General features: G+C 39.5%; 1 protein-coding gene across 5 annotated transcripts in view; it reads right to left on the bottom strand.

The window, feature by feature from the left end:
- LOC128696401 (protein turtle-like) overlaps positions 1 to 27,580 on the bottom strand; it is a 1,392,149-nt gene that overhangs the window by 70,916 nt on the left and 1,293,653 nt on the right. For 3 of the 5 annotated variants that reach the window (XM_070092536.1, XM_070092538.1, XM_070092537.1), the window contains exon 18: positions 12,132 to 12,237. In XM_070092536.1, coding sequence (XP_069948637.1) covers positions 12,132 to 12,237 — 106 coding nt within the window. The remainder of the gene's footprint in view (positions 1 to 12,131; positions 12,238 to 27,580) is intronic. The other 2 variants (XM_070092535.1, XM_070092539.1) reach the window with 1 other exon arrangement.

Genomic DNA, 27,580 nt, shown 5'->3' with positions numbered 1-27,580 from the left:
CTACAAGCATTAGGATTAGTCTGCCCGAAATGCACATTTATATTAACCCGTAAACAGCGCAGCAAACACCTGGGATTCACTGATGTCATGTAGTATTAACACTCCCATTTTAAGAGGAAAGTGATTTTGACCCTGAGTTTAGTGGCTTTGACGTGGATGTGGCCACAAGTGGTCAAGGAAATATCGAAAACCTCGATAATAACCCATGTGCAATACTTGTGCAACACCCTTTCAGAATGTCTTATAACCTATGCCCTAAGTAAAGAGAAACAATTCTGGCTGACTGGCTGGCCAGCTGCGTGGCGGCCAGCTGTGTGGCTGCTGGCGGCATGGCTCTATCTCCATTTGTCTGTATCTATGTCTATCTCTGTCTGTCTCTGTCTATCTTTGTATCTGTCTCTGTCTATCTGTCTCACAGGTACACATAAATACAAGTATACATAGTGTAAATTACCTAGGATAACCCCAAAAATCCAGACAAAGTGCTATACTCTGCTTGAAGATGTGAGTAAACATGATAGTGACGCAGTCTTGTGACTCTCTCTGAGACAGAGCTAGATGGATAGACAGATAGACAGGGAGCTTGACAGACAGACAAATAGACAGATATGTTTGTGTACCAGCAAAAACAAAGCCAGGCCCTAATCTTTTCTTATCAAGTCTTATCACTGCACATTCTCCCCTCTCTCTTCCTCCTCCACTTTGGTACTCTGCTATGAGTTTTCTTGAATTCTATAGTCTTTCTCACCTTCTTTACCAAAGGGCTGGCACTAGTACAATATTTTAGGATGTTTTCATGTGTTTTATGATTGTTCATGGTTCAATAGGTTAAGGAAGCAGTACTGTTAGGTTAAGTAAATGCTATTATTATATTTCCCTACAATATATTTGTGCACCAAACATTTACAATTTTTCAACATTCGCGAGGTTCTTGATCCCCTAACCGTCGCAAATGTGGAGGGAAACCTGTATGCAGGAGGCTTACTAAGACTATCAACCCAGTATTGTGATCTTCCTGGAGAGCTGACACAGAACACACACAATACTAAAAGCAAGTATCACTTTGATCTACCATACCTGACTCGACCTAATTAAAATTATCAGGGAAAGAAAAAGACCTAAAATTTGGGATTCCTACCAGAAAATGCTAAATGATCCTTTTCCACTAACTTCTTCAAAAATAAGTATTAAAAAACACCTTTATTTGATGTAAATTCTGAATAGATTAACTACTTTTAGGGTCCAATATATCAGTAACAACCTGTTCAACCTGATCAAATCAGTATTCATACTTACTAAATATCACCATTACATTTCTATATGTTATAACCAAAATTTCACTTTATTTAAATACTATTACGAATGTTACACTAATGTGTTACAATGTTTTTAAATGCTATAAACATAGTATTCTAAAAATCTAACACAATAAAATACTGTGCTGTAGTTTTTAATCCTTTCAGGGTCGAGACCCCAGATCTCAAACTTGCTCTCAGGGTCGAAGAATTAAATAAAAAATTATTTTATCTTATGAAATGATAGAATCTCTTTCCCAAGGTAATGAAACCAAAAGCGTGAAATTTGATGGAAAACTTATAAAATTACATTCTCACAAAGTTAGTGGTCTTAGCAACATTTATGAGTCGGCAATTTTGCCCACTTTACACCCTATTTTTGGCCAATTCCAGTGTTCCAGTCAACCAAACTCATAACTGTTTTGCTAGTATTCCTTCTATTCTATCAACTGAGTACAAGAAACTGCCCATTTACCTATTTCAACTACCCATTAAAGTGATCAGAAATTGGTAATTTGGCCAACTTTGCACAAAATTAAAAAATTGCCAATTTAAAAACAGGGTTTATAATAATCAATGTAGACATTCCTGGCACTAAAAAAACATTTACTCTGTTTCTTAGTCATGTCTCCAGGTCCCTCTTATATTACGCCTGCTTTCCATTTTGAATTTTTATTCACACAAAAAACAGAAGATTTACTGTTATGCAGACTACTGCATTACTGAAATAACTGTATAAATAATGTCAGTGCATTCCTAAATGTGTACAGCAGGTCCCCACTTACATGGCAGGTTAGGTTCCAGGCTACCGCCGTAAAGCGGAAATCGCTGTAAAGTGGAACACCCTTTTTTCCCCATATAATTGCATACAAATACTAGATAACACATTTACACTAACATATATTAAGTTAGCAATAGAACTAGGCATCAAAAAACAATAAAAAAGTAAAATACACAGTGCACTCATTACTTACCTTAAAATAATAATTTGTAGTCTTAATCTAGGGTGAGACAAGTACTATTTATTGTAAGAAATCAAGTGTGGTATGTATGATAGTCAGCCTGGCTACCATACCAGGCCACCCCACCCACACATAATATTCTACTACATTTAAGCATCCCAGAGCAATAAAATGCATATACAGTTCACTCATTACTTAACTTAAAATATTTGTAGTCTTAATCTAGGGTGAGACGAGTAATATTTATTGTAAGAAATCAAGTGCGGTATGTATGGTAGCCAGCCAGACCAACCCACCCACACATACTATTCTATGATATTTAAGCATCCCAGAGCGATAAAATACATATACAGTTAACTCATTACTTAAAATATTTGTGGTCTTTATGTAAGGTCAGAGGTGAGTAAACGAGATAAAACGAATAAATGAGAGGGGGAGAGAGAGAGAGAGAGAGAGAGAGAATGAGTACATGAGAGAGGACAGGCACAGAGTTATGTAAACAAACCAGGCGAACGTAAGTTTTGTAAACAAAGTGTACACGTCTGGTTTGTGTACAAGTTACATTGTGTACAAGTTGTCTCTACATTGATATGGTAGAATGAATAAATGAAGAACACTCCCATTCTCATGTAACACCATTTTTAGAAGAAATGACGCTCTGAGTGAAGGCAATGGAAATAAGTCGGTGTCTGACTTTTTTGGGTTATCCTAGGCTCTCTAAACATATACTGTTATGGATGATAATCTGTGTAACTGTATTTGTGTATACCTAAATAAACTTACATACATACGAAAGGAATAATTTTCTACAGTTACCCCCAGTAACACATTTTCTCTGTTGGACTAGAGAAAATGTTATTCTTGCTGTCACTTGTAAAAGTCTGGTTCCCACATCTCATATTTATTTTTATTTATTCTATTGTAGGGTGTATTTATCATCTTTATATGTTATGTATCATGTTTATAATATAATTTTGAAAAAATATCATGGGTGGATTAACGAAAATGTGTATATTAATGTAATATACGACATTTAATGAAACACGGTGATTACTATTATTATTTTCATATCTAATATGGCATCACTTGTGCAAGTCGTCTGCTACCACATCTCATGTTTATGTTTATTTATTCTACTGTGGGGTGTATTTAACATCTTCATATGTTATGCATCATGTTTATTATATAATTTTGAAAAAATATCATAGATGGATTAATGAAAATATGTATATTAACGTAATATACGACATTTAATGAGACTCGGTGATTATTATTATCATTACTAATATGATGTCTCGAGACATAAGACACTCTTACTGATTTTAATGTGTACCTGCATGCCACCACAGTATGTAAGTTTATTTAGGTACAGGTATATGTAAGTATAATTATTAGAGTATATATAAAATATGAAATAACTTTTAAAAACACTTGAAATTTTAGAGTTTCCAGGCATAATGGAGAGACTTAGTGCTTACAGATCTCGCATAGAATGTAAACAAACTGGGTAGGGCGCAGTGACCATATTAGAAACTCAGGTGGGGGGAGCCGTATAGAGAGTTTTGGTCATAAATTTGAAATGACCGCATTAGCCGAGCGCTGTAAAGCGAAATGCCATAAAGTGGGGCCCTACTGTATTACACTGGCCTGTTGGATTCATAATGGACAAGTGACATCATGTGTGTACTATGGAATATCAGCAAAAATCAAATATTTTCACTATTTTGAGCTCGATTTAAAGCTACTTTCAGTCCTGAAACCAATCAAAATAATTTCTATTTCTGTAATAAATCTTCCACTCCATCAAAGAAGACCAAGAAACCAAGAATACATCCATAAAAACCATATGAAAATAAATTGCAAAGTTGCTGTTTGAAACCAAAAACATGGTCACAGTTTTTTCTCATGCACTGCGTGCTGCTGGATTTTTTATATGGTGCACACTTACCACAGAGACCCATTCTCTCACATCTAGGCCCAAATTTACCACATACAGCTTATCTGAGTGAACCGTGATCATGGCTAGTACAACGGGATTGATCCTGGCTTCAAAGCCGTAGTACAATGGGACAGACACCATAAGGGTTATGCTAGTTTTAAGGTTCCCCAAAATGCACTGAATTTCCAAGGGCTTTACATTAAACCTGCATACAATGTTACCAGTTTTTATAACAATTACACATTGTATTTACGGGAAATAAACATTAACATTTTCATGGTGCTTGATATTTATAACCTTTCTTTTCCAGGGTCCTTTCATATTTACCTGTGCTTCAATATTTTCTTTTCATGATTCTGATATTTTGAAAGGTTTGCAATTCTTTTACATTTGAATTAATTCTTTAGAGTTTCTGAAACTAATGTAATTTTTTTCAAAACTTCCTTTCACCTTGTCCAAATGTACTGTTGTACTTCAGTATCCATATAATCTCTTGTATGTAGAATTTTTTCATTCTAATTTGTTCTTTATTTACCTACTGATTTTCTGTTTTTGATGGAAGCGAAAAATATAAGCAACATCCAACATCACAAAAATAACTAATAATTATCTACATATCTTAACAATAACCCATCAGGTACACATGCCTCCCAGGCAGAAATAAGCAAAGCTAATGGACTTCATGCAAGGCCTAGAATATCAAATTTAAATTCATTTGAAAACAAAGCTTATTTAAAAAAATGGTTAAAAAAAAAGGTTTGTGAATGTGCATCAGGCCACAAAGTGAATTCTTTACTTAGTGAAAGGGGAACGAGGTGATGGTGGTGGTGGTGGTGGTGGTGATGGTGGTCAACTAGATTTGTTCTGTGGTAATCGCTTCACCTGGATACTCCTTCCTTCTGTCCAGCCGATGAGAGGAAGCAAATAGGAAAGAGGAGAAAAATATTTGTGGGTTAGTACAGTAGAGTAAATAAAACACCAAACACCAATGAAACCTGCTGCTCTCAAGAGAAAAATATAAAGCACCCATCAAAGCTGTAAGCTTGCACTAATGTTATTAATATGTACCAGAAAACAAAATAATGTACTTTATTAGAAACTAAGAGAACACTACACGCCTAAGTACAACATGGAAAGCCACTCTGATATAGACTTATAATGACAGAAAATAATCAACTGATTATTAAATGTAGAAAAAAATAAATTTATATTCTCAATTACATTTTGCTTGTCAATTTACTTAACTAAACTTGTGGGGACAAATTACAGCTCCATTCTTTTTTTTTCCATGTGTATATTTGTGTATGTGCATGTGTGTGTGTATACATATTCAGTGAGTTGTGTTTGCAAGTGCAGAGTCTGTTTCTGGTCCTGCCTCTTAAATTACAACTGCCGACCTTGTTGGTTCCTGGCCTGAAGGACCCTATTATATCTAATCTTGACACTGCATACTGAGTTTGCCTCTGCCACTTCCTCATTTGGTTCATTCACTTATTTACCACCATGAGACAGAATAAATATTTCCTAACATTCCTGTGACTCACCTATGTCTAGCTTTCAGGTATGATGCCTTGACCTTATGCCTCACATTTCAAAAAGCCTGTCTCTGTCTGCTTGATCACTGAAGTTGGAATGATGTCTTCCCTAGGCCTTCTCTTAAAGTTGTGAGGATAAATTTCTTTAGTCTCTCTTCATAATTCAATCCCCTCAACTCTGAGATGAGTCTTACTGCAAACCTCTGGGTTTTTAACCCTTACACTGTCCAACCATAGATCTATGTTAATGTGTGTAGTGCTCCGAACATAGATCTAGATTTTTTCATGTAAGAGAGCAAGTAAAATCAAATGTAGATCTATGTTTGGAGCACTACGCACGTCAACACAGATCTATGTTTGGACAGTTTAAGGGTTAAGAGTTGTTGTAGGCACTTGACCAAGTATGTGGAGGCTTCATGCTGGTGCTGTATACTCATGATAAACCTGACATATGTTTCATAATTTGTTAAAAGATTTTTTATCGAGTTTGCTGAAGGGAGTTCTGAGGTTAGCTAACCTTGCATATACTGTAGATGCTGTGTAATTTATGTGCACTTCTGGTGATATGTTGGGTGTGATGTTCACTCCAAGATCTTTCCCCTTTAACAATAATTTGGTTTCTTTTAAATGTGTGTTTTATCTCTGGTCTTCTCTGCCCATTCCTAACTTTCAACACTTACACTTATTTATGTTGAATTCCAGTAACAACTTGTTTAACCACTCTTGCAATATGCAAGAGTCATCATCAGGTTCCTCTCCTAAGTGCAAGTTTGAATTGTTCCAGCCTCAGTATTGACTCTTTATTCTTTCTGGTTGGAAACCTAGGTTGACAGCATCCCTTATTTTGATCAGTGTCCATCTGTATTGGTGCTTGTGGTCCTCATGAAAAGCACCATGAACATCCATGTGAATGGTGCTGTTATTAAGGGATCCACATCTTAACCTCTTTACTGTGATTTTTCCTTTGAGTAGGAGTGTGTCAAAATGTCAGTTGTGGGTATTAACTAATTTTAATGGTACTGATGGGCATCTGCCAAGTTTCATGTTACGTATTGGCCTAAAACTGGATACTGACATCAGCAAAATTTTTGGTATCATCCTATCTCTACATTTAAAAATGAACTTAGTGTTTGATGTACATGGAGGACCAAATATTTGTAATTTTCATTTATCGAAAGGTAATCCTGAATGCCTATCGGCATTCAATCTCCTGTTTTACTTGTATCCCTTATTTCATAATCAGATGCCAGTAAAACAGAAGATTGAATGATGGCCCTTGTACTCGACTGGTGGATTGGGTGCTGTTTCAATGACATATTTTATGCCAAACTTGCAGTTCATACAGCTTCAGCTCATGTTCCACATTATGGATTGCAGACTCCTGTGAATTATAAGTCTGGATATCAAAATTCAAGAAAGGTAATTACATAATTACATGAAAGATCAACAGCTTGAACTGTCCCTGATAACTCTTGTACTCTCTGAGATGACAAACATGTATTGTTTTAAGAAGTTTTACTTCATCACACAGTTTCGTCACATCATTCTCTGGCCATGTTCTCCTACAATTTGTTGCTCTATAGCCTGATGTCTGGTACAATGAGTGCTTCAGGTACATTACTGATTTTTCAGAAGACAACAACCACCCAAATAAGTGTGAAATGGAAACCTGTAATTGTTTTACACAGTGGTAGGATTGGTGGTGTCTTTTCTTTCTGTCTCATAAACGTGCAAGATAACAAGTACTACCATCTTGCTTACACTTAGGTCACACTATACAGGCATGTATATGTATACACACCCATCAGAGTTGTCTTTGATTTTCTTAATATTTCTTCTTTTCATTTATTTCCTTTCATCTCCAAGGAAGGTAGAAAAGAATCCTTCCTCTGTAAGTCATGCATGTTGTAAGAGGAGACTAAAATACCAGGAGCAAGGGGCTAGTTACCCTTTCTCCTGTATAAACTACTAAATGTAGAACGAAGAGATACTTGATAAAGCTGGGATGTCTGAATGTGTATGAATGTAGAATAGATTATAAGAAAGAGATGAAAGTGAATGTTATAAATGAATAGAAGCTAGATGTCCTAACTTTAAGTGAAAAAGCTGATGGGGGGGGGGGGGTAGGAGAATTTCAGTGGGTTTCTAATAGTATTAGAGCAAAAGGAGGAGTAGCAATAATGTCGAGGGATCAGTTATGGCAGGAAAAGGAAGAATATAAATGAGTAAACTGAAGGATTATGTGGATTAAAATAAGGGTTAGATGCAAAAAAGTGGGTTATACTAAGTGTATAAGCCAAGAGTATATAGGAGACAGAATTTGAGAGATGTTAAATGAGTGTTTAGGGAGTTTTGAACTAAGTGAGAGAGTAATTGTGATGGGGGACCTCAATGTTAAAATGTGAGAAACTGTTGTAGAAGGAGTAGCAGAAAAGTCTAGAGTGCCAGGGGTATATGATAATAAGAGGCCTTTGATTGTACTTTGTACAGAAGGAGGTTTGGTAATAGGTGATAAATATTTTAAGAAAAAGAGGATAAATAAGTAAACAAGATAAGACATAGGGTACAATGACAACAGTTTGTTGGGCTATGTGATGGTAGATAAAAGGTTGATGGGTAGACTTCTGGATGTGCATGTTTATAGAGGGGTAACAGATATATCAGACCATTATTTAGGTTTAGCTACAGTGAGATTAAGAGAGTTGGGGTACAAGGACAATGGCATCAGTGAATAAGAGTTGTAAATGTTTATAAACTAAAGGAGGAGGTAGTTAGGATAAGATATAAGCAAATGTTGGGAGAAAGATGAGCTAGTGAGAGCACAGGTAATGAGGGGGGAGGGGTTAAAGAGGCATGGGAAAAGTTTAACAATGCAGTGTAAGAGTGTGCAGGCTAAGTAAGCACATGAGAGGTTTTTACAAAGCAGAAGTGATATAAGGAGGGTGGAGTATAAGGAGAGTTAGAGAGGGTAAGAGAGTGGTGAGGGAGTGTAAAAGGAAAACAAATGAGAGAATGAGTGAGGTTCTGTCAACAAATTTTGCTGAGAATAAGAAAGCAAAAAGTCTTGCAGTAAGATTAATAGTTTGAGAAAGCTTAGTAAACAAATAGATATGACAGATAAAAACAGAAGAGGGGAGTTATTAGATGGGAAGTTGAAGGCATTGGGAAAATGACAGGAATATCTTGAGCTATTAAATGTTGGTGAAGAAAGGGAGGCAATAATTTCATGTACTGGGAGGTATAACATCTTATAGGAATGAGCAAGAGCCAGATGTGAGAGTGGGGGAGGTGCATGAAATTAGATTAAATGAAAAGAGGTAAAGCTGCTGGAATTGATGGAATTAAGACAGAAATGTTAATAGCAGATGGGAATATAATTTTGGAGTGGTTGTTACTTTTGTTCATTAAATAAATGTGAGAGGGGAAAGTATCTAGGGATTGGCAGAGAACTTGCATAGTTTCTCTATATAAAGGGTCGATTTTTTGCTCTGAGTTACGAGCCAGCTCCCCCCTGCTTCCCCATCAAAGCAAAACCTGGACACCTTGCTTGTTTATCTACGATTTCATGCTTTAATTCCATGAAAATCATCTGAAATTTGGCCAGTGTTTGGATACTGCAAATGTATGGAATAGGTGGTAGATTACTTGAAGCAGTTAAGAGTTTTTATGAGGATAGGCTCAGGTTAGGATATGTAAGAGAAAGGGAGTTTATCGTCTTGTAAAAGTAGGCTTAGACAGGGATGTGTGATGTCACCATAGTTGTTTAACATATTTATAGATGAGGTTGCAAAAGTGGGTGTTGGGGAGGTGTAGGATTAAAATGTATAGAATCTAATACAAAGTGGGAGTTGTCACAGTTACTTTTTGCTAATGACAATGTGTTTTTGCAAAGGTTGGTAGAAAAATTTCAAAGGGTATGTAAAAAAGGAAATTAAAAGTGAACATAGAAAAGAGCAAGGTAATGAGGGATAAAAAAAAAAAAAAAATTTGGTAATGAAAGACTGGATATCAGATTGGAAAGAGGGAGTATGGAGGAAGTGAATGTGTTCAGATATTTAGGGGTAGACTTGTCAGATCCATCTATGAAAGATGATGTAGCCATATGTAACTGATAAGGGGAGAAAAAAATGAGTGGTACACTGAGGCATCTGTACAGATAAAGAATGTTATTTATGGAGACAAAAAAGGTAATATATGAGAGTACAGTGGTACCAATACTCTTATATGGGTGTGAAGTTGTGAATGTTGCAGAGGAGAAGGCTGGAGGCAGTGAAGATGTCATGTCTGAGGGCAATGTGTGGTATAAATATTATGAAGAGAATCCAGAGTTTGGAGACTAGGAGGAGCTGCAGGGTTACTAAAAGTATTATCCAGAAGACTGAAGAAAGGTTGAGGTGGTTTGGATGTTTAGAGAGGATAAAGCAAAATAGTGTATAAATCTGTAGTGAAGGGAAGGCAGGGTAGGGGTCGCCCTACGTAAGGTTGGAGGGAGCAGGGGTAAAGGAGCAGCTTTTCGTATGTGAGAGGCTTCGACATCCAGCAAGCATGTGTGAGCATGTTAAATAGGAGTGAGTGGAGGCATGTGGTTCTTATGACTTTGACTTGCTGTTGGGGTGTGAGCAAGATAACACTTATGAAGGGATTCAGGGAAACTGGTTAGCTGGACTTGAGTCTGGGAGGTGGGAAGTACAATGCCTGCACTCTGAAGGAGGGGTGAGGATATTTGCAGTTTGGAGGGACATTTGAACTGTAGTATCAGCATGCCTCAGGAAAGACAATGATAGTGTGAATGATGGTGAAAGTGTTTCTTCTTTGGGTCACCCTGCTTGGTGGGAGATGGCTGGTGTGTTATAAAAATCAATGATTTTATATTTAGATGTTGTTATACTATGCTACATCCCAAATTTATTGAAGCAAGTAATATACAATATTTTTTCATATCTTTCTCCTTCCCATTCATTGTCTTTTGACTACCTGCATATCATTAATATTAGTACATTAATGGAAAGAACTAAGCCCATGTATCATACGGTGTGAACTGCAGTTACTTGAATCACCCTTACCCAACCCATTCTTGCTGTCAGAAAATTTTGTCATCACGTCCTCTGGAGCAGGCTTCATTATAGGTTTGTAGTGATCCAGCAATATGTTCTCTTACTCCTTTACCTTTATACATCCAAGATACTGGGGCTTCAATTCATGTCATTATTACACTTCACAATTCATATCTTTTATCTCTTTGAACCATCACTGACTGTCTTATCTCTGTGTGTAAACACTACAATATTGATGCATTTTTCAATTTTGGCCTAATATACACTGTGAAGTACATTTTGAAGTCAGTCAATGTAGCAAAAAAAAGTTTCCATAATTTAATGTACCATATGTGATTTTCCAGTAATAATTATCTGTTTATAATTCAACCCACACTTGTAAAATAAACTTTAATGGCAACAAAAACCTTAGATGAAAACACACAAGACTGAATCATAAAATAAGTTAACCATTAACAGATATAGTTGTATAAATCAACAAAAAGCAGACACTTTGAGCACAAGTAAAATTAGGAAAAAGAAAATACTGTAGTACCCAAAATGTACATGTTTACAAATGCTCACTTTTTTCTAGAATTATAATTGCAGAATTTTATTAAAAAACAAATTATTCCATTGCATCCTAACAGACTACATATGCATTCAACACAACAGAGCCCAGATGAAACGAGTGCATAAAGTAAAGTAGATGTTAAGATCTATGAGCTGGTAAAACTTGCTTGATCAAACCATACCAGAAGTGTGTGATAAGCAGACCAACAAGCAGGTGTGACACCCTAACACAGGCAACCATCAGAATGTGAGAGACAACTCTGAGCATCTAAAGGAAGATCTTACTCTAGCTGTGAGGCTGTGGGAAGGACTCCAACTAGCACTGGTCTCGCCCTAGGTACAGGAGTTGCACCGTGTCACACCTCACAGCATCCTGATGCCTAAAAAAAGTGTAGAGCCTTTACCTATACCATAGGACATGTGTAGGGAGTGTTGACACAATGAACACAAAGATCCTTACTCACAAAGTTTTCTCCTTGTGTAGTGTGTGGCTTTAGGTGTGTAATATTACAATAAACACTAACCAGTTAATTACTTTCTGTCCAATATAAACAGATTTTAAAAATATTTGGCATCCCTTATCTAATAACCATGAAAACTTTAATACTAATTTTAAAATTCTAGATATCCTAAAACAAATGTCATGAGATTTCTTTTTAAGAGGCTTTCCCAGTGTTAAATTTACAAGAATACTGATAATAAATTAGTAGCATATTATCTTCTCATGCACATTAATGTTAGTTAACTACTTACTAAAATACTGATCAATTATATCAAATAAAAATTAGTCTTACTTTTTCAGAGGCACGGGGCTGGAGCCATGACCACCATTTCTGGACTCAGTAACCCGACAGGCCACTGCATTGTAGGCTGTATCATAGAAAATATGTGATTGTAGTTCTGATGTATCCAGGAGCAGCAGGAAAAAGAAATGTTCACTTGATTAACTATTAAAATTACAGTCGCCTTACTGAGAAGTCACGATCGTCGAGTAACATTCAGCAGTAAATTAATCATAATTTTAATGCGATTAATAACAAGCAAACATAATGAACAAAATACATACATACATACTGGTAAGTAAAATTCTTTAAATGCATAACCAAATTATTAAAATAATACCAAATGGCTTTCAAATATGAACAATATCATCAGACCACATGTCAATAAATACAATATTTCTTAATCTTTATACAAGATGAACTTGCTGCAAAGATATATTCATTTTCACTGCTGCTGCAGTTAACACTTGGTATATGAGATAAATATGCTTTAACCCTCCTGCTGCTGCTGGGGATTTGATCATCAAGGTGCAGGGCTCAACAGGGGTACAATTAACACTTTCTCTTGTCCATATTTTAAATGTTCAGATTGGTTAAGATAAATACTATTGTGCCATTCTTAGCATTATTCCTTAAAAGAATACTATGTTATCACAAAATGCACAATAAAAAGATCAACATTTAAAAATACAGGAAAACAAAAATCATCTAAGCTTTGATGCCATTCACCTGAAGGACAGTTTATAGCGGATTTTCACTCACACTAATTAGTTATGTACAATACTTATGGTAACTATCATAAGTGTTCTGAAATACACTGTATACCTATATTTGCAAATACCAGGCTGAATTTACAAACACGGGAGTGTGTCACAGCTCATTCAGGCACTAGTAATATAAACACTATCCTCGTGCTTGGGCAATAAATGTCGACAGTTGCTTATATCATGTGTTAATATTGGTCATATAAATGAAAGAATAAATTAGATCAAGCTACAGTATTGTAAATAATTTGAAATAAATATCAGAACAAACTCTAAAATAGAGTAATATCACTTTACTCCCCGCACACTAGTGCGGCTCATTCAAACATGCCTGTACAAACTAAACTAAACTTTATACTCACCAACTTACAATATTTACAAGGAAGAAATCGATGAATAACATAGTCATCATGTAGAGGATGTGTCCTCTTCTTTGGGTGACTTTTCGGGCTTCAGAAATGCTTTGACTAGGGGATCAACAATCTTCATGACTACTACAGTTGCAGCCTGGCTACCAGTACCATGAATGCTTAGGACACAATGTCTTTGCACTGCATCTGGGAGCTTTGTGTACTCATGAGAATTACCTCACTCTTTAAGTCATAAAACACTAATATCTGCGTTTTGTAACAAGCTATTGCAAGTGCAATAAAAATGTAGGCAACCAACGTATGTGAATAATCCTTTGCTTCCTTAAACACGCACAAATTTATGTCATATATAAAAAAGGGGGCAAAGATAATGCAGAAGCATCCATAAACAGAAATCACAATGATGCTTTATTATCACCATGGGGCAGGGAAAAAAATGTGCACTCCTAATATGGAATAAAAAGACTTACAATGTAGGACACTTGTTGTCAAGTACAGTATGGTGTATGAAGAATCCACCCACATCAAAATTACTTCAGGAGGGATCCACATGGAGTCAAGTTGCTATCACTCAGAAGACATAGCATGGTGATTCCAGTTTGCTATGAGAGTACAACAGTATTTGCAGCAGCAGGAGGGTTAATAAAGTAATTACTTCATAACGAGGAATGTGATGGAACACACCAGTGGTTTTTATATCAGCCTCTTTGGGAGAAAATCCTTAGAAATGGGTTAAATTATTACACCTACAGTAGTTTATCCATTTTATATATACTTTGTCCCAGATATATTTCCAACCCAATAATTACTGACCCAAATCTACCAGTTATGGCATTAATTGAAAGGTCTGGCTAGGTTGAAAGAAAGGGTAAAATAATGGATGTGTGATGATTAATGGGTGATGGCACTATTCTGTTTAAAAGTACATACTTTGATGACCCAACACAAGGATTTATATACCATCAGTACATAGCATTATAACTCATCGAGGTGAAGTTATGACTGAGGACCATAATTCTACACTTACATAAACACAAACAGTTGTGCTTACACCCACACCCACAGACACTTACACACTCACTCTTGGAAAGAATGATCATGTTTTATTGCAATTAACATATACAGTGGACCCTCGGCTAACGATATTAATCCGTTCCTGAGAGTTCATCATTAGATGAAATTATCGTTAGCCAAATTAATTTTCCCCATAAGAAATAATGAAAATCCAATTAATCTGTTCCAGACAGCCAAAAGTATTAAAATTTTTTTTTTTTTTCATGAAATATACATTTCCCTACAAAGAAAACAATGAGACATGCACAATAACTATAAATTAAATGTTAAAATGACACTTACCTTTATTGAAGAGTACTGATGAGTGATGAGACACTGTTTTTCTTGAACACTGGGATTTTCAGAGTGATACATGAGTAAAGGTTTCACTTTGCAATCCCCACTAGCATTACAACAAAACAAGAAAGTTAGCCTGTCTTTCATAGGCTTGTGTCCTGAGAGCGCCTTTTCCTCCTGAGTAATGTAGGTCCTATTTGGTATTTTCTTCCAGAACAGGCCTGTTTCGTCACAAATGAACACTTGTTGGGGTTGGAATTTTTCAGCTTCACCATGCCTTATCACACTGTGCATGCCACTAAGATTCTTAAATCTCTCAAACCAACCTTTGCTTAAATTCACCAATATGAGCACTAGTTCCAGGCATTTTTTCCTGTTCACCTGGGTGATAGTCGACTGGTGTGGGTCGCATCCTGGGGGACAAGATTAAGGACCCCAATGGAAAAAAGTTGGACAGTCCTCGATGACTCGCTGACTTTCTTGGGTTATCCTGGGTGGCTAGCCCTCTGGGGTTTAATTGTTTCTCGGTAACTGTTTCTCGTTAAGCCACACCAACAATAGTCTCTCCACATCTTCGAGTAGTACAGCTGACGGTGGTGCAGCAGCAGCTGACCGTTGTATGATAGTATTTCTCACCCTTTTTACCACAGGGTTGGCACTAGAAGCTTTCTTTGGGCTCATGGCAGCTTATTTAGCAGTTACAAGCACTATAAACAATGGAATAATACAAAATGTATCGAATGTATGCATGAAACCGACCACCCTGGCTTGTAAACAATGACGGCAGGGCAGCTGAGGCACTCAGGCTGGACGGACAGGTTCAGGACGAATCATGTTGGGCGAGTTTTTTATCGTTAGCCAGGCCAAAATTTTTATGCTCAAATGCTTTGTTGGACGGATTTAACGTTATGTGATGCGTTCGTTAGCCGAGGGTCCACTGTACTCTTAACCCTATCAGTGTCGAGACCCCTGCTCTCAAACTTGCTCTCAAGGTTGAAGAATTTAAAAAAAAAAATTATGAAATAACAGATAATCTTTTTTCCAAAGGTAATGAAACCAAAAGTACAAAATTTGATGGAAAACTTATGGAATTATGGTCTTGCAAAGTTAGCAGTCTCAGCAATATTTACGCATCAGCAATTTCGCCCACTTTGTGGACTATTTTTGGCCAATTCCATTGTTCCAGTTCACCTATCGCATAGCTATTTCGTTAGTATTCCTTCTATTCTGTCAGTTGAATACAAGAAATTGATCATTTACCTATTTCAATTATCCATTAAAGTGATCACAAATTGGCCAATTTCATACAAAATTCAACAATTGTCAATTTGAAAACAGGTTCCAGAATAAACAATGTAGACATTTCTGGCACTAAATAAACATTTCCTCTGTTCTTTAGTCACAACTCCAGGCCTCTCTTATATTGCACTTGCTTTTCATTTTGAATTTTTATTCACACACAAAAATAGAAGATTTACTGTTAGGCAGACTACTACATTATTGCGATAATTGTATAAATGCCAGTGCATGTACATGTACCTCACTCTCCCACAGTGTCGGTGGTGGGGAAAGGCAGTAAGGGAAAAGAGGCAGTGGGGGGAGGTAGGGAAGGGAGCATGAGTTTGTGCAAACAACATAGCTGGCTGGCTGGTTGGGCAGGTGGCTGGCTGGCTGTGTCTGTCTGTCTGTCTGTCTGTCTGTCTGTGTCTTTCTCTCTGTCTCTCACAGGTACACATAAATACAACTATACACAGCGTAAATTACCTAGGATAACCCCAAAAAATCCAGACTGGCAAATGATAAGTATCAGGACTCAGACGTGACGCAGTGACTACTGCGTTGAGTGTAATACGTGTTGGTTCACTAGTGGCTCTGGGACAGAGAGAGACAGAAAGAGAGGCAGGCAGACAGATAGACAGACATGTTTCTGTAGTGTTTCTGTAGTGGAGTGATAAGATAAGATAAGACACCCCTCATCAAATGTCAACACTGTCATTAGTGGAGAGATAAGACGAGTGACACACACTCTTACACCATGTTTCAATTATTATTATTATTATTATTATTATATTCTCCATGTATCCTAAATACTTTGCACTATGTATAATTGTATTTATGTGTACCTTTGAGACAGAGACAGACAGACAGAGCCAGCCAGCCTGCCGGCCAGCTAGCCAGCCAGCCAGTCAGCCAGCCAGCCAGTCAGCCAAGCAGCTGGCCAAGCAGCCAGCCAGCCAGTCAGCCAGCCACCTGGCAGCCAGCCAGCCACCTTCCAGCCATGTTGTTCACACAAACCCACACTCCCTTCCCCACCAAAACATTGCTGGGACCTATAAATACTATGTATATATTTCTAGGCAATAGTATGTGACTAAAATAGGTGAGAAAGTTCACCTGTCAATGTCTGTGCAGTTATTCCTCTTCAAGGGGGGCTCCTTGGCGTGGTGAAGAGGCTCTTGGTCTGAGGAATTAGCCCTGTCGGTCTTCTTCCTCAGACCGAACCTAATTACCCCCCATTCTCCCCTCCCCTATCCCATCCTCCCCATCCTCCCCTTTTTCCATTCCTCCTCCTCCTCCTCACCCCTCCCTTTTTCCCTTCCTCTTTTTAGCCTTCGTGATTTCTCCCACAGGCGCGCTAGTTCCTAGGTAGGGGAAAGGACACCGGGGTCCATCCCATTCCGTTGAGGTTTCTTGGCGGTGGCGTAGTTTGCCGTGGAATCTGGATTGCCTAGGGATGTCCCGATCCCTCTCCGGTATCCCGGAGTAGCTTTGGGTGTCTTTTGGGCGACGGGTGTAGCTCTGGAAGCCACCTTTCGGATTCCGGGGGTGGTGGCTGAAGGAGGTATGCTTTGTGGCGGATATCCGGCCGCCCTCTCTTTTGTCCACCGAGGTAGCTCGGCAGATGTGAGGTTGCTATCCCAGATTGCTGGTTTACTGGCATGAAGGGTAGGGTATGGCACGGGTTCCATGCTGCATCTGCGCTACTAGCGGTGTCGAGTCCTCTTGGGCGCGGAGGGAGATTTCTGGCCCTTTCATTCCTCCTAGGAACTATCCCTCCCCGGTCCCCCCTTTTTTTTTTCTTTTTTTTATTTTTATTTTCTTTTCTTCTTTCTTTTTTTTTCTTAAAAACAAAAAGAAAGAAGTAACCTAACCATGGCAGCCCTAGTCCATGAACCTGGTACCCCCGGGCCCCTTCTTGATACCGCACCCCGTTCTGACCCCGCCTCGTCTTTGGACCACTCTTCAGACATTCCTCATGCCTCTGTACCTATTGCCGGTGCTGTTTCCTCACCCGCTTCAGGTACTGAGGCCTCGACTGACTCCTTCGATTTATCAGACCTTCGCTCTCCTCTGACTATGCTTCCGGCCTCTCCCTCTACGGTGCGGCAATTTTCAAATCGCCGACCCGTTCCACGTCGGACCAACTCCGGTCCCACGCCTAAACGTCAACGACAATTACCTGCTGATGATACTTCTCCACCTTCACCTTCTCGTTCTTCTCAGAAACGATCGACACGTCCTTCACTACCTTTCCACGCTCAGTTTCAGACTGAACAGTGGACTAAATTCTTCACTTTACGACCAACTTCCTCTACTGCCTATCTTTCTGACCATAGTATTGGCAAGGCACTCCTACGCCATGTTGGTAAAGATATTTCTTTTCATGCTCTTAAGAGCGGTACGCGCATCATTACCGTACAGAATGCTACCCAGGCTCGTGAGCTCTCTCGTCTTTCCCATATAGATACTGTTCCTGTCACCCTTGAAAAACATCATTCCCTCAATTCTTGTAGTGGTACCGTTATTCTGCCCCATACCATAGTTCAACAAAATTTCCAGACATGTGGCACCGACATTCTAGAACAGCTGGAACTCCAAGATCTCCCAATCCTCAAGGTAGACACTTACGTTCTTCCTGCCCGTGGGCGGAGACGATACCCTAGCAATGTGGCTCGTTTAACTTTTGACAGCCGAGAACTCCCATCCTCCGTTTATATAGCAGGACATCGGTTACAAGTTCGAAAGGTGATCCCTACACCACAACAGTGTAGAAATTGCTGGCGATTTGGCCATCCAGCGAAATATTGCAGATCTATCGCCGAATGCCCAGTCTGTGGTGCCGATGACCATTCTAATACGTCTTGCAATCGATCTCCCTCTTGCCTTAACTGTCATGAGGCTCACCCTTCGTACTCTCGCCGTTGTCAGGTCTATTTAAACGAGCGGGAAATCCGTTACCTCAAAGAGACAGAAGGTCTCCCTTATGCCATGGCAGTTTCTCATCTCCGCCTCCAAGGGAGACTCCCACGTGTTTCTTATTCCCGTGTTTCAAAACGTCCCCCCACTTCTGGTATCCCATCTTCTACACCCACCTCTGTGGTTACCTCTCCCATAATCACTCCTGTATCTAATCCTTTTGCTGTCCTCGGCTCAGACGTCCCTACTTCAACGCCTCAGTCTAATCTCGCTTCTTCGAGTTCTCTCTTACAAGCCTCAGTATCGACGAGACCTCGTACGACACCTCTTCCCAATCGTCCCTCTACTTCTCAAAAGTCAAAAAAAGGTCCGGTAACACCTCCTACCCATCTTCCACCTCCTCATTTTACCCTCCCTGTCTCTGTCCCTAGTTCTTCCCCTCTCACTGGCTCAGTTACAAGTGCAGAGGTTCACCCTCCTCCTCGTAATGTACCTTCCTCCCCTGTTCCCTCCCAAGTTTCTTCCTCTTCTGCCACCTCCCAGGTTCCTGTCTCTTCTGTCCCCTGCCACGCTTCTCCAGTTCCCTCCACCCTTTCGCCCCCCCCTACCTTGGTACAGTCCAATACAGTTCCAATCTTTACTCATCCTCCCCCTACCATTCCCAATATTGTCTCCCATACGACATCTCTGAATTCCGAAACACTTGAAGCAATCTCTGAATATATTGCAGAGACCAAACCATCAATGGACACTGATCCACCTTCCGCTCTTTCTCTCTCCTCTGCTCCATCTGCGCAACTCCTTTCTTCACAGCGCACCGTTCCTTCGCTGCTTGAACATTTTCCACTGCCTCCGCATGTGGACTTTTCTAACCCTTCTAGTCCGTAGGAACCCTTACCTGCGGATTTCAAGTATCTTTATCATTGCCAATCATGGCCTTTTTACAGTGGAATATACGCGGCCTCAGGGGTAATCGGGGTGAGCTTCAGATGTTACTCTCCCAGTTTGCCCCTGTTGGTGTTTGCTTACAGGAACCAAAATTACACTCTGCTGTTATTTCTCACATCTCAGGCTATAATTTATTGTATTCTTCAGATCCTTTTCCTGATGGGACCTTTAATGAAAGTGCCCTTCTTCTCCGCACTGATATTCCGTACCATCAGCTATTTATTCATACTTCGCTGCATTACACAGCAGCCCGTATCCACTTACATAGGTGGTATACGCTCTGTTCTTTATATCTCTCTCCTTCTCGGGCATTATCTATTCCGGATTTTGCCTTCCTTGTTTCGTCATTACCGCCACCGATTCTGTTACTTGGTGATTTTAATGCCCACCATTTCCTCTGGGGAGGGTCTCACTGTGATTCCCGTGGAATTCAGTTAGAGGCTTTTCTTGCCACCCACCCCCTCCATGTTTTAAATACAGGTACTCACACCCATTTTGATCCTCGGACTCATACTCTCTCTTGCATCGATCTCTCAGTTTGCTCTTCCTCCGCCGCATTAGACTTTACTTGGTCTGTTCTCCCGGACTTACATGACAGTGATCATTTCCCAATCATTCTTACTTCCCCTTCATATTCGCCACCTCTTCGCACCCCACGCTGGCAATTTAATCGGGCAAATTGGAACCTTTACTCACACCTGACTGTTTTTAAAGAGGTTCCTTCTTCGTCCTCCATCGATGAGCTTTTACACCTCTTCTCGTCCTCCGTTTTCACCGCAGCTTCTCATTCTATACCCCAAACTTCGGGCAGGCATTCTCAGAAATGCGTGCCTTGGTGGTCTCCTGCTTGTGCTCGTGCAGTACGTTTGAAACGCGCTGCATGGGGCAGGTACCGGTACAATAGAACCACAGAGCGACTCCTTGATTTTAAACAGAAGCGTGCGATCGCTCGCCGTGTCATCCGTGACGCTAAACGCACTTGCTGGCGAGATTATGTCTCCACCATCACCTCTGCTTCCTCTATGAGTGCAGTCTGGAAAAAAGTACGAAAACTGAGTGGTAAATATTCTCCTGACCCGGCTCCTGTTCTGCGGGTTGCCGGTGTTGATATAGCAAACCCACTAGATGTTGCCAATGAAATTGGCAATCATCTGGTCCATATTTCTCAGGGACTCCATCTATGCCCCTCATTTCTTTCCTCAAAGTCTGCCAGAGAGTTAGCACCCTTGGACTTTTCTTCTCTCAGAGAAGAACAGTATAATGTGCCTTTTACACTTCAAGAACTGGAGGCAACACTCTCAGCTTGTCGATCATCGGCAGCTGGGCCCGACGACATTCATATTCGTATGCTACAACATTTACATCAGTCAGCCCTTGCAGTCCTATTACGCCTTTACAATCTTATTTGGTCACAAGGAGTTCTTCCACAGCTGTGGAAATCCGCCATTGTTCTCCCTTTCCGCAAACCAGGCACTACGGGACATGAAACCTCCCACTATCGTCCCATTGCTCTTACCAGTGCAGTTTGCAAAGTAATGGAACGTCTAGTAAATAGACGTTTAGTGTGGTATTTAGAGACACACAACAGTCTCTCCACTCGTCAATATGGCTTTCGTAAGGGACGTTCTACCATAGACCCCTTACTGCGCTTGGATACGTATGTTCGTAATGCCTTTGCGAATAACCACTCAGTTATTGCCATATTTTTTGACCTTGAGAAGGCATATGACACAACTTGGAGGTATAATATTTTAGCCCAAGCCCACTCCTTAGGCCTTCGAGGCAATCTACCATCCTTCCTTAAGAACTTTTTAACTGACAGGCATTTCCGTGTTCGGGTTAATAATGTGCTCTCCCCGGACTTTGTCCAAGCTGAAGGTGTCCCCCAGGGATGTGTTCTGAGCACAACACTTTTTCTCCTTGCTATTAATGATTTGGCCTCTAGTCTTCCATCAAATATTTGGTCATCACTCTATGTTGATGACTTCGCTATTGCCTGTGCAGGCGCTGACTGTCACCTCCTTACAGTTTCTCTCCAGCATGCAGTCGACCGTGTTTCCAATTGGGCCACCACACATGGGTTTAAATTTTCCAGCACTAAAACCCACCAAATCACTTTCACTAGACGCTCTGTCATCTCTGATCATCCTTTGTACCTCTATGGCTCACGTATCCCTGAACGTGATACAGTCAAGTTTCTGGGCCTCCTCTTTGATCGTAGGTTATCCTGGAAACCTCACATTACCTCTCTGAAGGCAACTTGTCACAGCCGGCTGAACCTTCTTAAAACCCTTGCTCATCTTTCGTGGGGAGCTGATCGTCGAACCCTCCTTCACCTACATTCCACCCTTATTTTATCGAAACTTGATTATGGTGACCAGATCTATTCAGCGGCATCTCCTGCTACTCTCTCTAGCCTTAACCCCATTCATCACCAAGGATTACGTTTATGCCTTGGTGCTTTTCGCTCTTCCCCTGTCGAAAGCCTCTATGCAGAAGCGAACGTTCCATCCTTATCCGATCGCCGTGATGCCCATTGCCTGCGCTGCTATGTACGCTCTCATGATCTCCGCAATCCTTCCATTTATAGAATGGTCACTGATATTAGTAGACATTCTTTATTTGTTCGCCGCCCCTGCTTACTCCGTCCCTTCTCTCTTCGCCTTCATTCGCTCTTGTCTTCTCTTCAACTACCACCTTTCTATGTACATGTAGCATCTCACTTTTCCCTACCCCCCTGGGAAGTTCCAGCTGTTCGAGTCTGTTCTTTCTCCCTCCCTTGCTCGAAAGCCCAACTGTCTACGGTCGCTTCCCGCTCTCTTTTTCTTGACCACTTTCACTCTCATTCTCATGCCATTGCTGTGTACACAGATGGCTCTAAGTCTTCTGACGGCGTAGGATTCGCAGCAGTGTTTCCGGACAGCGTCGTACAAGGGCATTTACTATCTTCAGCTAGTATTTTTACTGCTGAATTATATGCCATCCTTACAGCACTTATCCGTATTGCATCTATGCCTGTGTCATCATTTGTGGTTGTCTCAGACTCCCTTAGTGCTTTACAGGCTATACAAAAATTTGATACACCTCACCCCTTAGTCCTCCGTATCCAACTTTGGCTACGCCGCATCTTTACTAAGCATAAAGATATTGTTTTTTGTTGGGTCCCTGGTCATGTTGACGTACAGGGCAATGAACAGGCAGACACTGCTGCGCGGTCAGCAGTACATGACCTACCAGTTTCTTATAGAGGTATTCCATGTACGGACTATTTTGCTGTAATATCTTCCCACCTTCACACCCGTTGGCAACAACGTTGGTCTACTATGCTCGGCAACAAACTTCAGTCTATTAAACCGAGTATAGGTTACTGGCCGTCTTCTTATCACCAGTGTCGAGGTTGGGAGACTACTCTCTCCCGTCTTCGCATTGGCCATACTCGTCTTACTCATGGATATCTCATGGAGAGGCGTCTTGCTCCTCTCTGTGAGAATTGCCAAGCTCCATTATCAGTCAGCCACATTCTGTTGGACTGCCCACTTTATCAACGAGCACGCAGAATTTACCTCTGTCGTCGTCTTCGCCCCGCTGCTCTCTCTTTACCTTCCCTTCTCGCTGATGGACCCACCTTTCATCCGGACTCTCTTATTGACTTTTTGACAACGACTGACTTACTTCACAAATTCTGATACTTTCAGCCCTTTCTACTTGTATCTCTTGCTACCCTCTACCCCCGTACTATCCCCTGCCCCGCTGTTTTCTGTAACCTGCTGATCATCCCCCCTCCCTCCTGCCATCCAATTCCCTTGCTTCCTTCCCTACCCTGCAGCGCTGTATAGCCCTTGTGGCTTAGCGCTTCTTTTTGATTATAATAATAATAATGTGCAGTTATTGTGTAGTATACAACAAGTGTATATATCCAAAGTATGGCTTATATTGGTGTCACAGGCCATAAAAGTTACTTGAAAAAATAAGTTGTTAAAAAATAAAAGAAAAACGTATGAAAAAATAAACTATTATCGCGTGAGCGGCAGTCGGCGATGTTGCCGTAAGTGGCCCACTTTCTGTCAACTTCATGCCTCCACATCACAAAAAAAAAAAATTTTGGCCTATAATACTCACAAAAATATGCTCTAATATTTCATAAGAAAAAATAATTTTTTTTTTTGTTGAAAATTTTTCAACCCTGAGAACAAGTTTGGGAAAGCTCCTGTCTACCCTGAAAGGGTCAACCCTTTGACTGTTTCGGTCATATACAGTGGACCCCCAGCTTACGATATTATTTCATACCAGAAGTATGTTCAGGTGCCATTACTGAAGGAATTTGTTCCCATAAGGAATATTGTGAATTAAATTAGTCCATTTCAGACCCCCAAACATACACGAACAAACGCACTTACATAAATACACTTGCATAATTGGTCGCATTGGGAGCTGATCGTAAAGCGGGGTCCACTGTATACGTCTTACAAGCCATCGTGTTTGACGTAAATATACTCAAAAATTCTAGCGGCTTCAAATCAAGCAGGAGAAAGCTGGTAGGCCCATGTTATGGGGCTATAGGACCCAACATGTATTTATGTATCTGTAACAGTTACTCTGGAATACTTAATTATATTGAATTGATGGGGACTCAGCTCTAAATGTCATAAGGGCAGATCACTCTTATGGCTGTAAGGCAGCTGAGTCAAGCTTGTTTTTCTCAATATAATAGGTTATACTATAGAGACACACACACACAATTTAAAAAAGTAGTTTATAAAGTTGTATTTCTTTTTGTAACCGTAAAATAAGGTGTGGTAGAACTGTGGTAGCTAGAGAATTGTGCTTGGCAACAGTCTTCTGTTGTTTGGTGGGTGTGGGAGGAGCTTAGCTAGGCCTCTCTCTCCCTCTCACTTTTTTGTTGACTTCAAACTGGTAGGACCTCTGGGCCCTTCTTTCTATTTTTTTGGGGGCATTATGTGTGCCCCAGGGGTGAGTTTAATAACTTAAGTTGTGGCCACCATACCCAGGGTGACTAAAGTGTGTCAAAACACTGGTTAGTCCAGAGATTAGTCAAGAAGAGAGAAGGGCAAATTGTTGAGATGCACCATGTGGGCTGTCCTAGGAGAGCAGCTAAGGGGTGTGCAGGCTTATGTTTTGAGTATGTGAGTGCTGTAATTGTATATTCTGTATATAACTGTTTAGAATAGTTATATTTTTATAGAGGTAGTTTAAATAACCTGTGAAGAGGGCTGGTGAAAAGATTTCAGAGGGTGAGGATGATCAGTCATGGATGTATTACCCTAGACATATAAGGCTTTTATGTGAAAGCTACCCCCACACTAGAACATGTAGTGAGAACCTTACTATCAAAGTAATAAGGGACAACAACATAACAGCCCACATGTCAGAGAATGGGTCTGTGTGGTCAGTGTGCACAATATAAAAAAAATCCTGCAGCACACAGTGCATAATGAGAAAAAAAAAAATTCAATGAAAACGCCGACTTTGAAGTGTATTTTTGTATAGTTTTTATGGTTATATTCTCGTTTTTGTAGTCACATTTGATAGAATGGAAAATGTATTATAGAAATAGAGGTGATTTTGATTGGGTTTAGTATGAAAAGGACCTTGAAATGGAGCTCAAAGTAGGAGAAATGTTTGATTTTTGCTGATGTTCAAGAGTAAACAAATGATGTCATTGTCCAATAAATGTCCAACTAGCCATTCTAATATGCAGTCATGAATGGGTTGATGTTATTTATACAATTATTACAATATTGCAGTAGTCTGCATAAAAGTAAATCTTCTATGTTTTGTTCGAATAAAAATTCAAAATAGAAAGCAAGAGTAATAGAGGGGCCTGGAGACGTGACTGATGAACAAAGAAAATGTTGTTTTAGAGCCAGGAATGTCTGCACTGTTCATTCTGGACCCTATTTTGAAATTGGCATATCTCTTAATTTGCGTTAAATTGGCCAAATTGCCAATTTCTGACCACGTTTTTGGGTTGTTGAAATTGATAAATGGGCAGTTTCTTGTACTCAATGAATAGAACAAATGGAGTTCTAAAGTAATAGTTATGAGTTTGGTAGACTGGAACAATGGAATTAGCCAAAAATAGGGCTCAAATTGGGCGAAATTGCTGATTCGTAAATATCGCCGAGTCGCTAACTTCGCAAGAGCATAATTCCATAAGTTTTCCATCATATTTCGTACTTTTGGTGTCATTACCATCGGGAAAAGATTCTCTATCATTTCATAAGAAAAAATAATTTCTTTTTTTTTTTTTTTCAAATATTTTTGTGACACCAGGAGATTTGGGGTTTTGACAGTCAAAGGGTTAAACCAAACACATGATCAAAGTTTTGCTCTTCTCATCATGCACTGCATGGGGTAGGATTTTTTTTATACTGTGCACATTCACTGCACAGACTCATTGTCTCATATCTAGCTTATTTGAGTAAGTTGATCTCATGATGTAGAAATATGTGAAGGACCCTGGTCTCAGTGACACAGCTCATGAGACAGTGCATGAGAAAAAACTGTCACCATGTTTTTAAAAAAAAAAAAAAACAGCGACTTTGCAGTGTATTTTTGTATGAGTTTTATGGCTGTTTTCTCCTTTTCTTGGTCTCAATTGAAAGATATATTACAGAAAGAGAGATGATTTTGATTGGTGTCCGGATTGAAAATAACTTGAAACTGAGCTAAAGTATTGGAAATGTTCGATTTTTTACTGATGTTCAAGAGTAAACAAATCACATCAACTGATGGGTCAAATATTCATTCACAAATGTGCTGATATTATTTATGCAATTATTACCATACTGCATTATGGATTATCTTCTAGTTTTTGTAAATAAAAATTCTTAGTGTAAATAAAAAATCAAAATGGAAATCACATGTAAAACCTGGAAACATAACTAATGAACAGAGGAAATATTTTAGTACCAGAAATAACTGCATTGTTTATTTTAAACCCTATTTTGGAATTGGAATATTTTGAAATTTGTGTGAAATTGGCCAAATTACCAATTTCTGATCACTTTATTGGGTAGTTGAAAAAGTTGATTGGGCTATTTCTTGTGCTTAGTCGATAAAATGAAAGACATACTAACGAAATAGCTAAGAAGCTGATTGACTGGAACAATGTAAGTGGCCTAACATAGGACGCAAAGTGGGCAAAATCACTGATGCATCAAAATTAGTGAAAGCTTAAGTTTGTCAATTTTCCATCAAATTTCGTACTTTTTATCTTATTACCTTTAGAAAAACATTCTCTACCATTTCATAAGAAAAAATAATTTTTTTTTTTTTAAATTCTTGGACTTTGTGGACAAGTTTCAGATTGGGGGTCTGGACAGGGAAAGGGTTAAGAAAAGGTTAGAGTGAAGCCTTTAAACTATACATAGGTTTCACTGTCAAATGTTGTTGCAAAAATATTAAAAAACATGGATAAAAAAAAACTGAATACCCTACTGACGAGTAAACAGCTCAGATTTCAGTCTGGAAATTCTTGTATTTTTTTTAACACATCAGCTTTCTCCCACCATGGTAGGGTGGCCCGAAAAAGAAAAACTTTCATCATTCACTCCATCACTGTCTTGCCAGAGGTGCACTTACATTAGTTATAAAACTGCAACATTAACACCCCTCCTTCAGAGCACAGACAATGTACTTCCCATCTCCAGGACTTGAGTCTGGCCTGCCAGTTTCCCTGGTTCCCTTCATAAATGTTGCCTTGCTCACACTCCAACAGCACGTCAAGCCCTAAAAACCATTTGTCTCAATTTGCTCCTATCTGACACGCTCACACATGCTTGCTGGAAGTCAAAGCCCCTCACACACA

This window comes from Cherax quadricarinatus, chromosome 39, assembly GCF_038502225.1.
Source record: "Cherax quadricarinatus isolate ZL_2023a chromosome 39, ASM3850222v1, whole genome shotgun sequence".
In the NCBI taxonomy this organism is placed as follows: domain Eukaryota; kingdom Metazoa; phylum Arthropoda; class Malacostraca; order Decapoda; family Parastacidae; genus Cherax; species Cherax quadricarinatus.
This window is presented reverse-complemented; position numbering and strand designations above follow the sequence as displayed.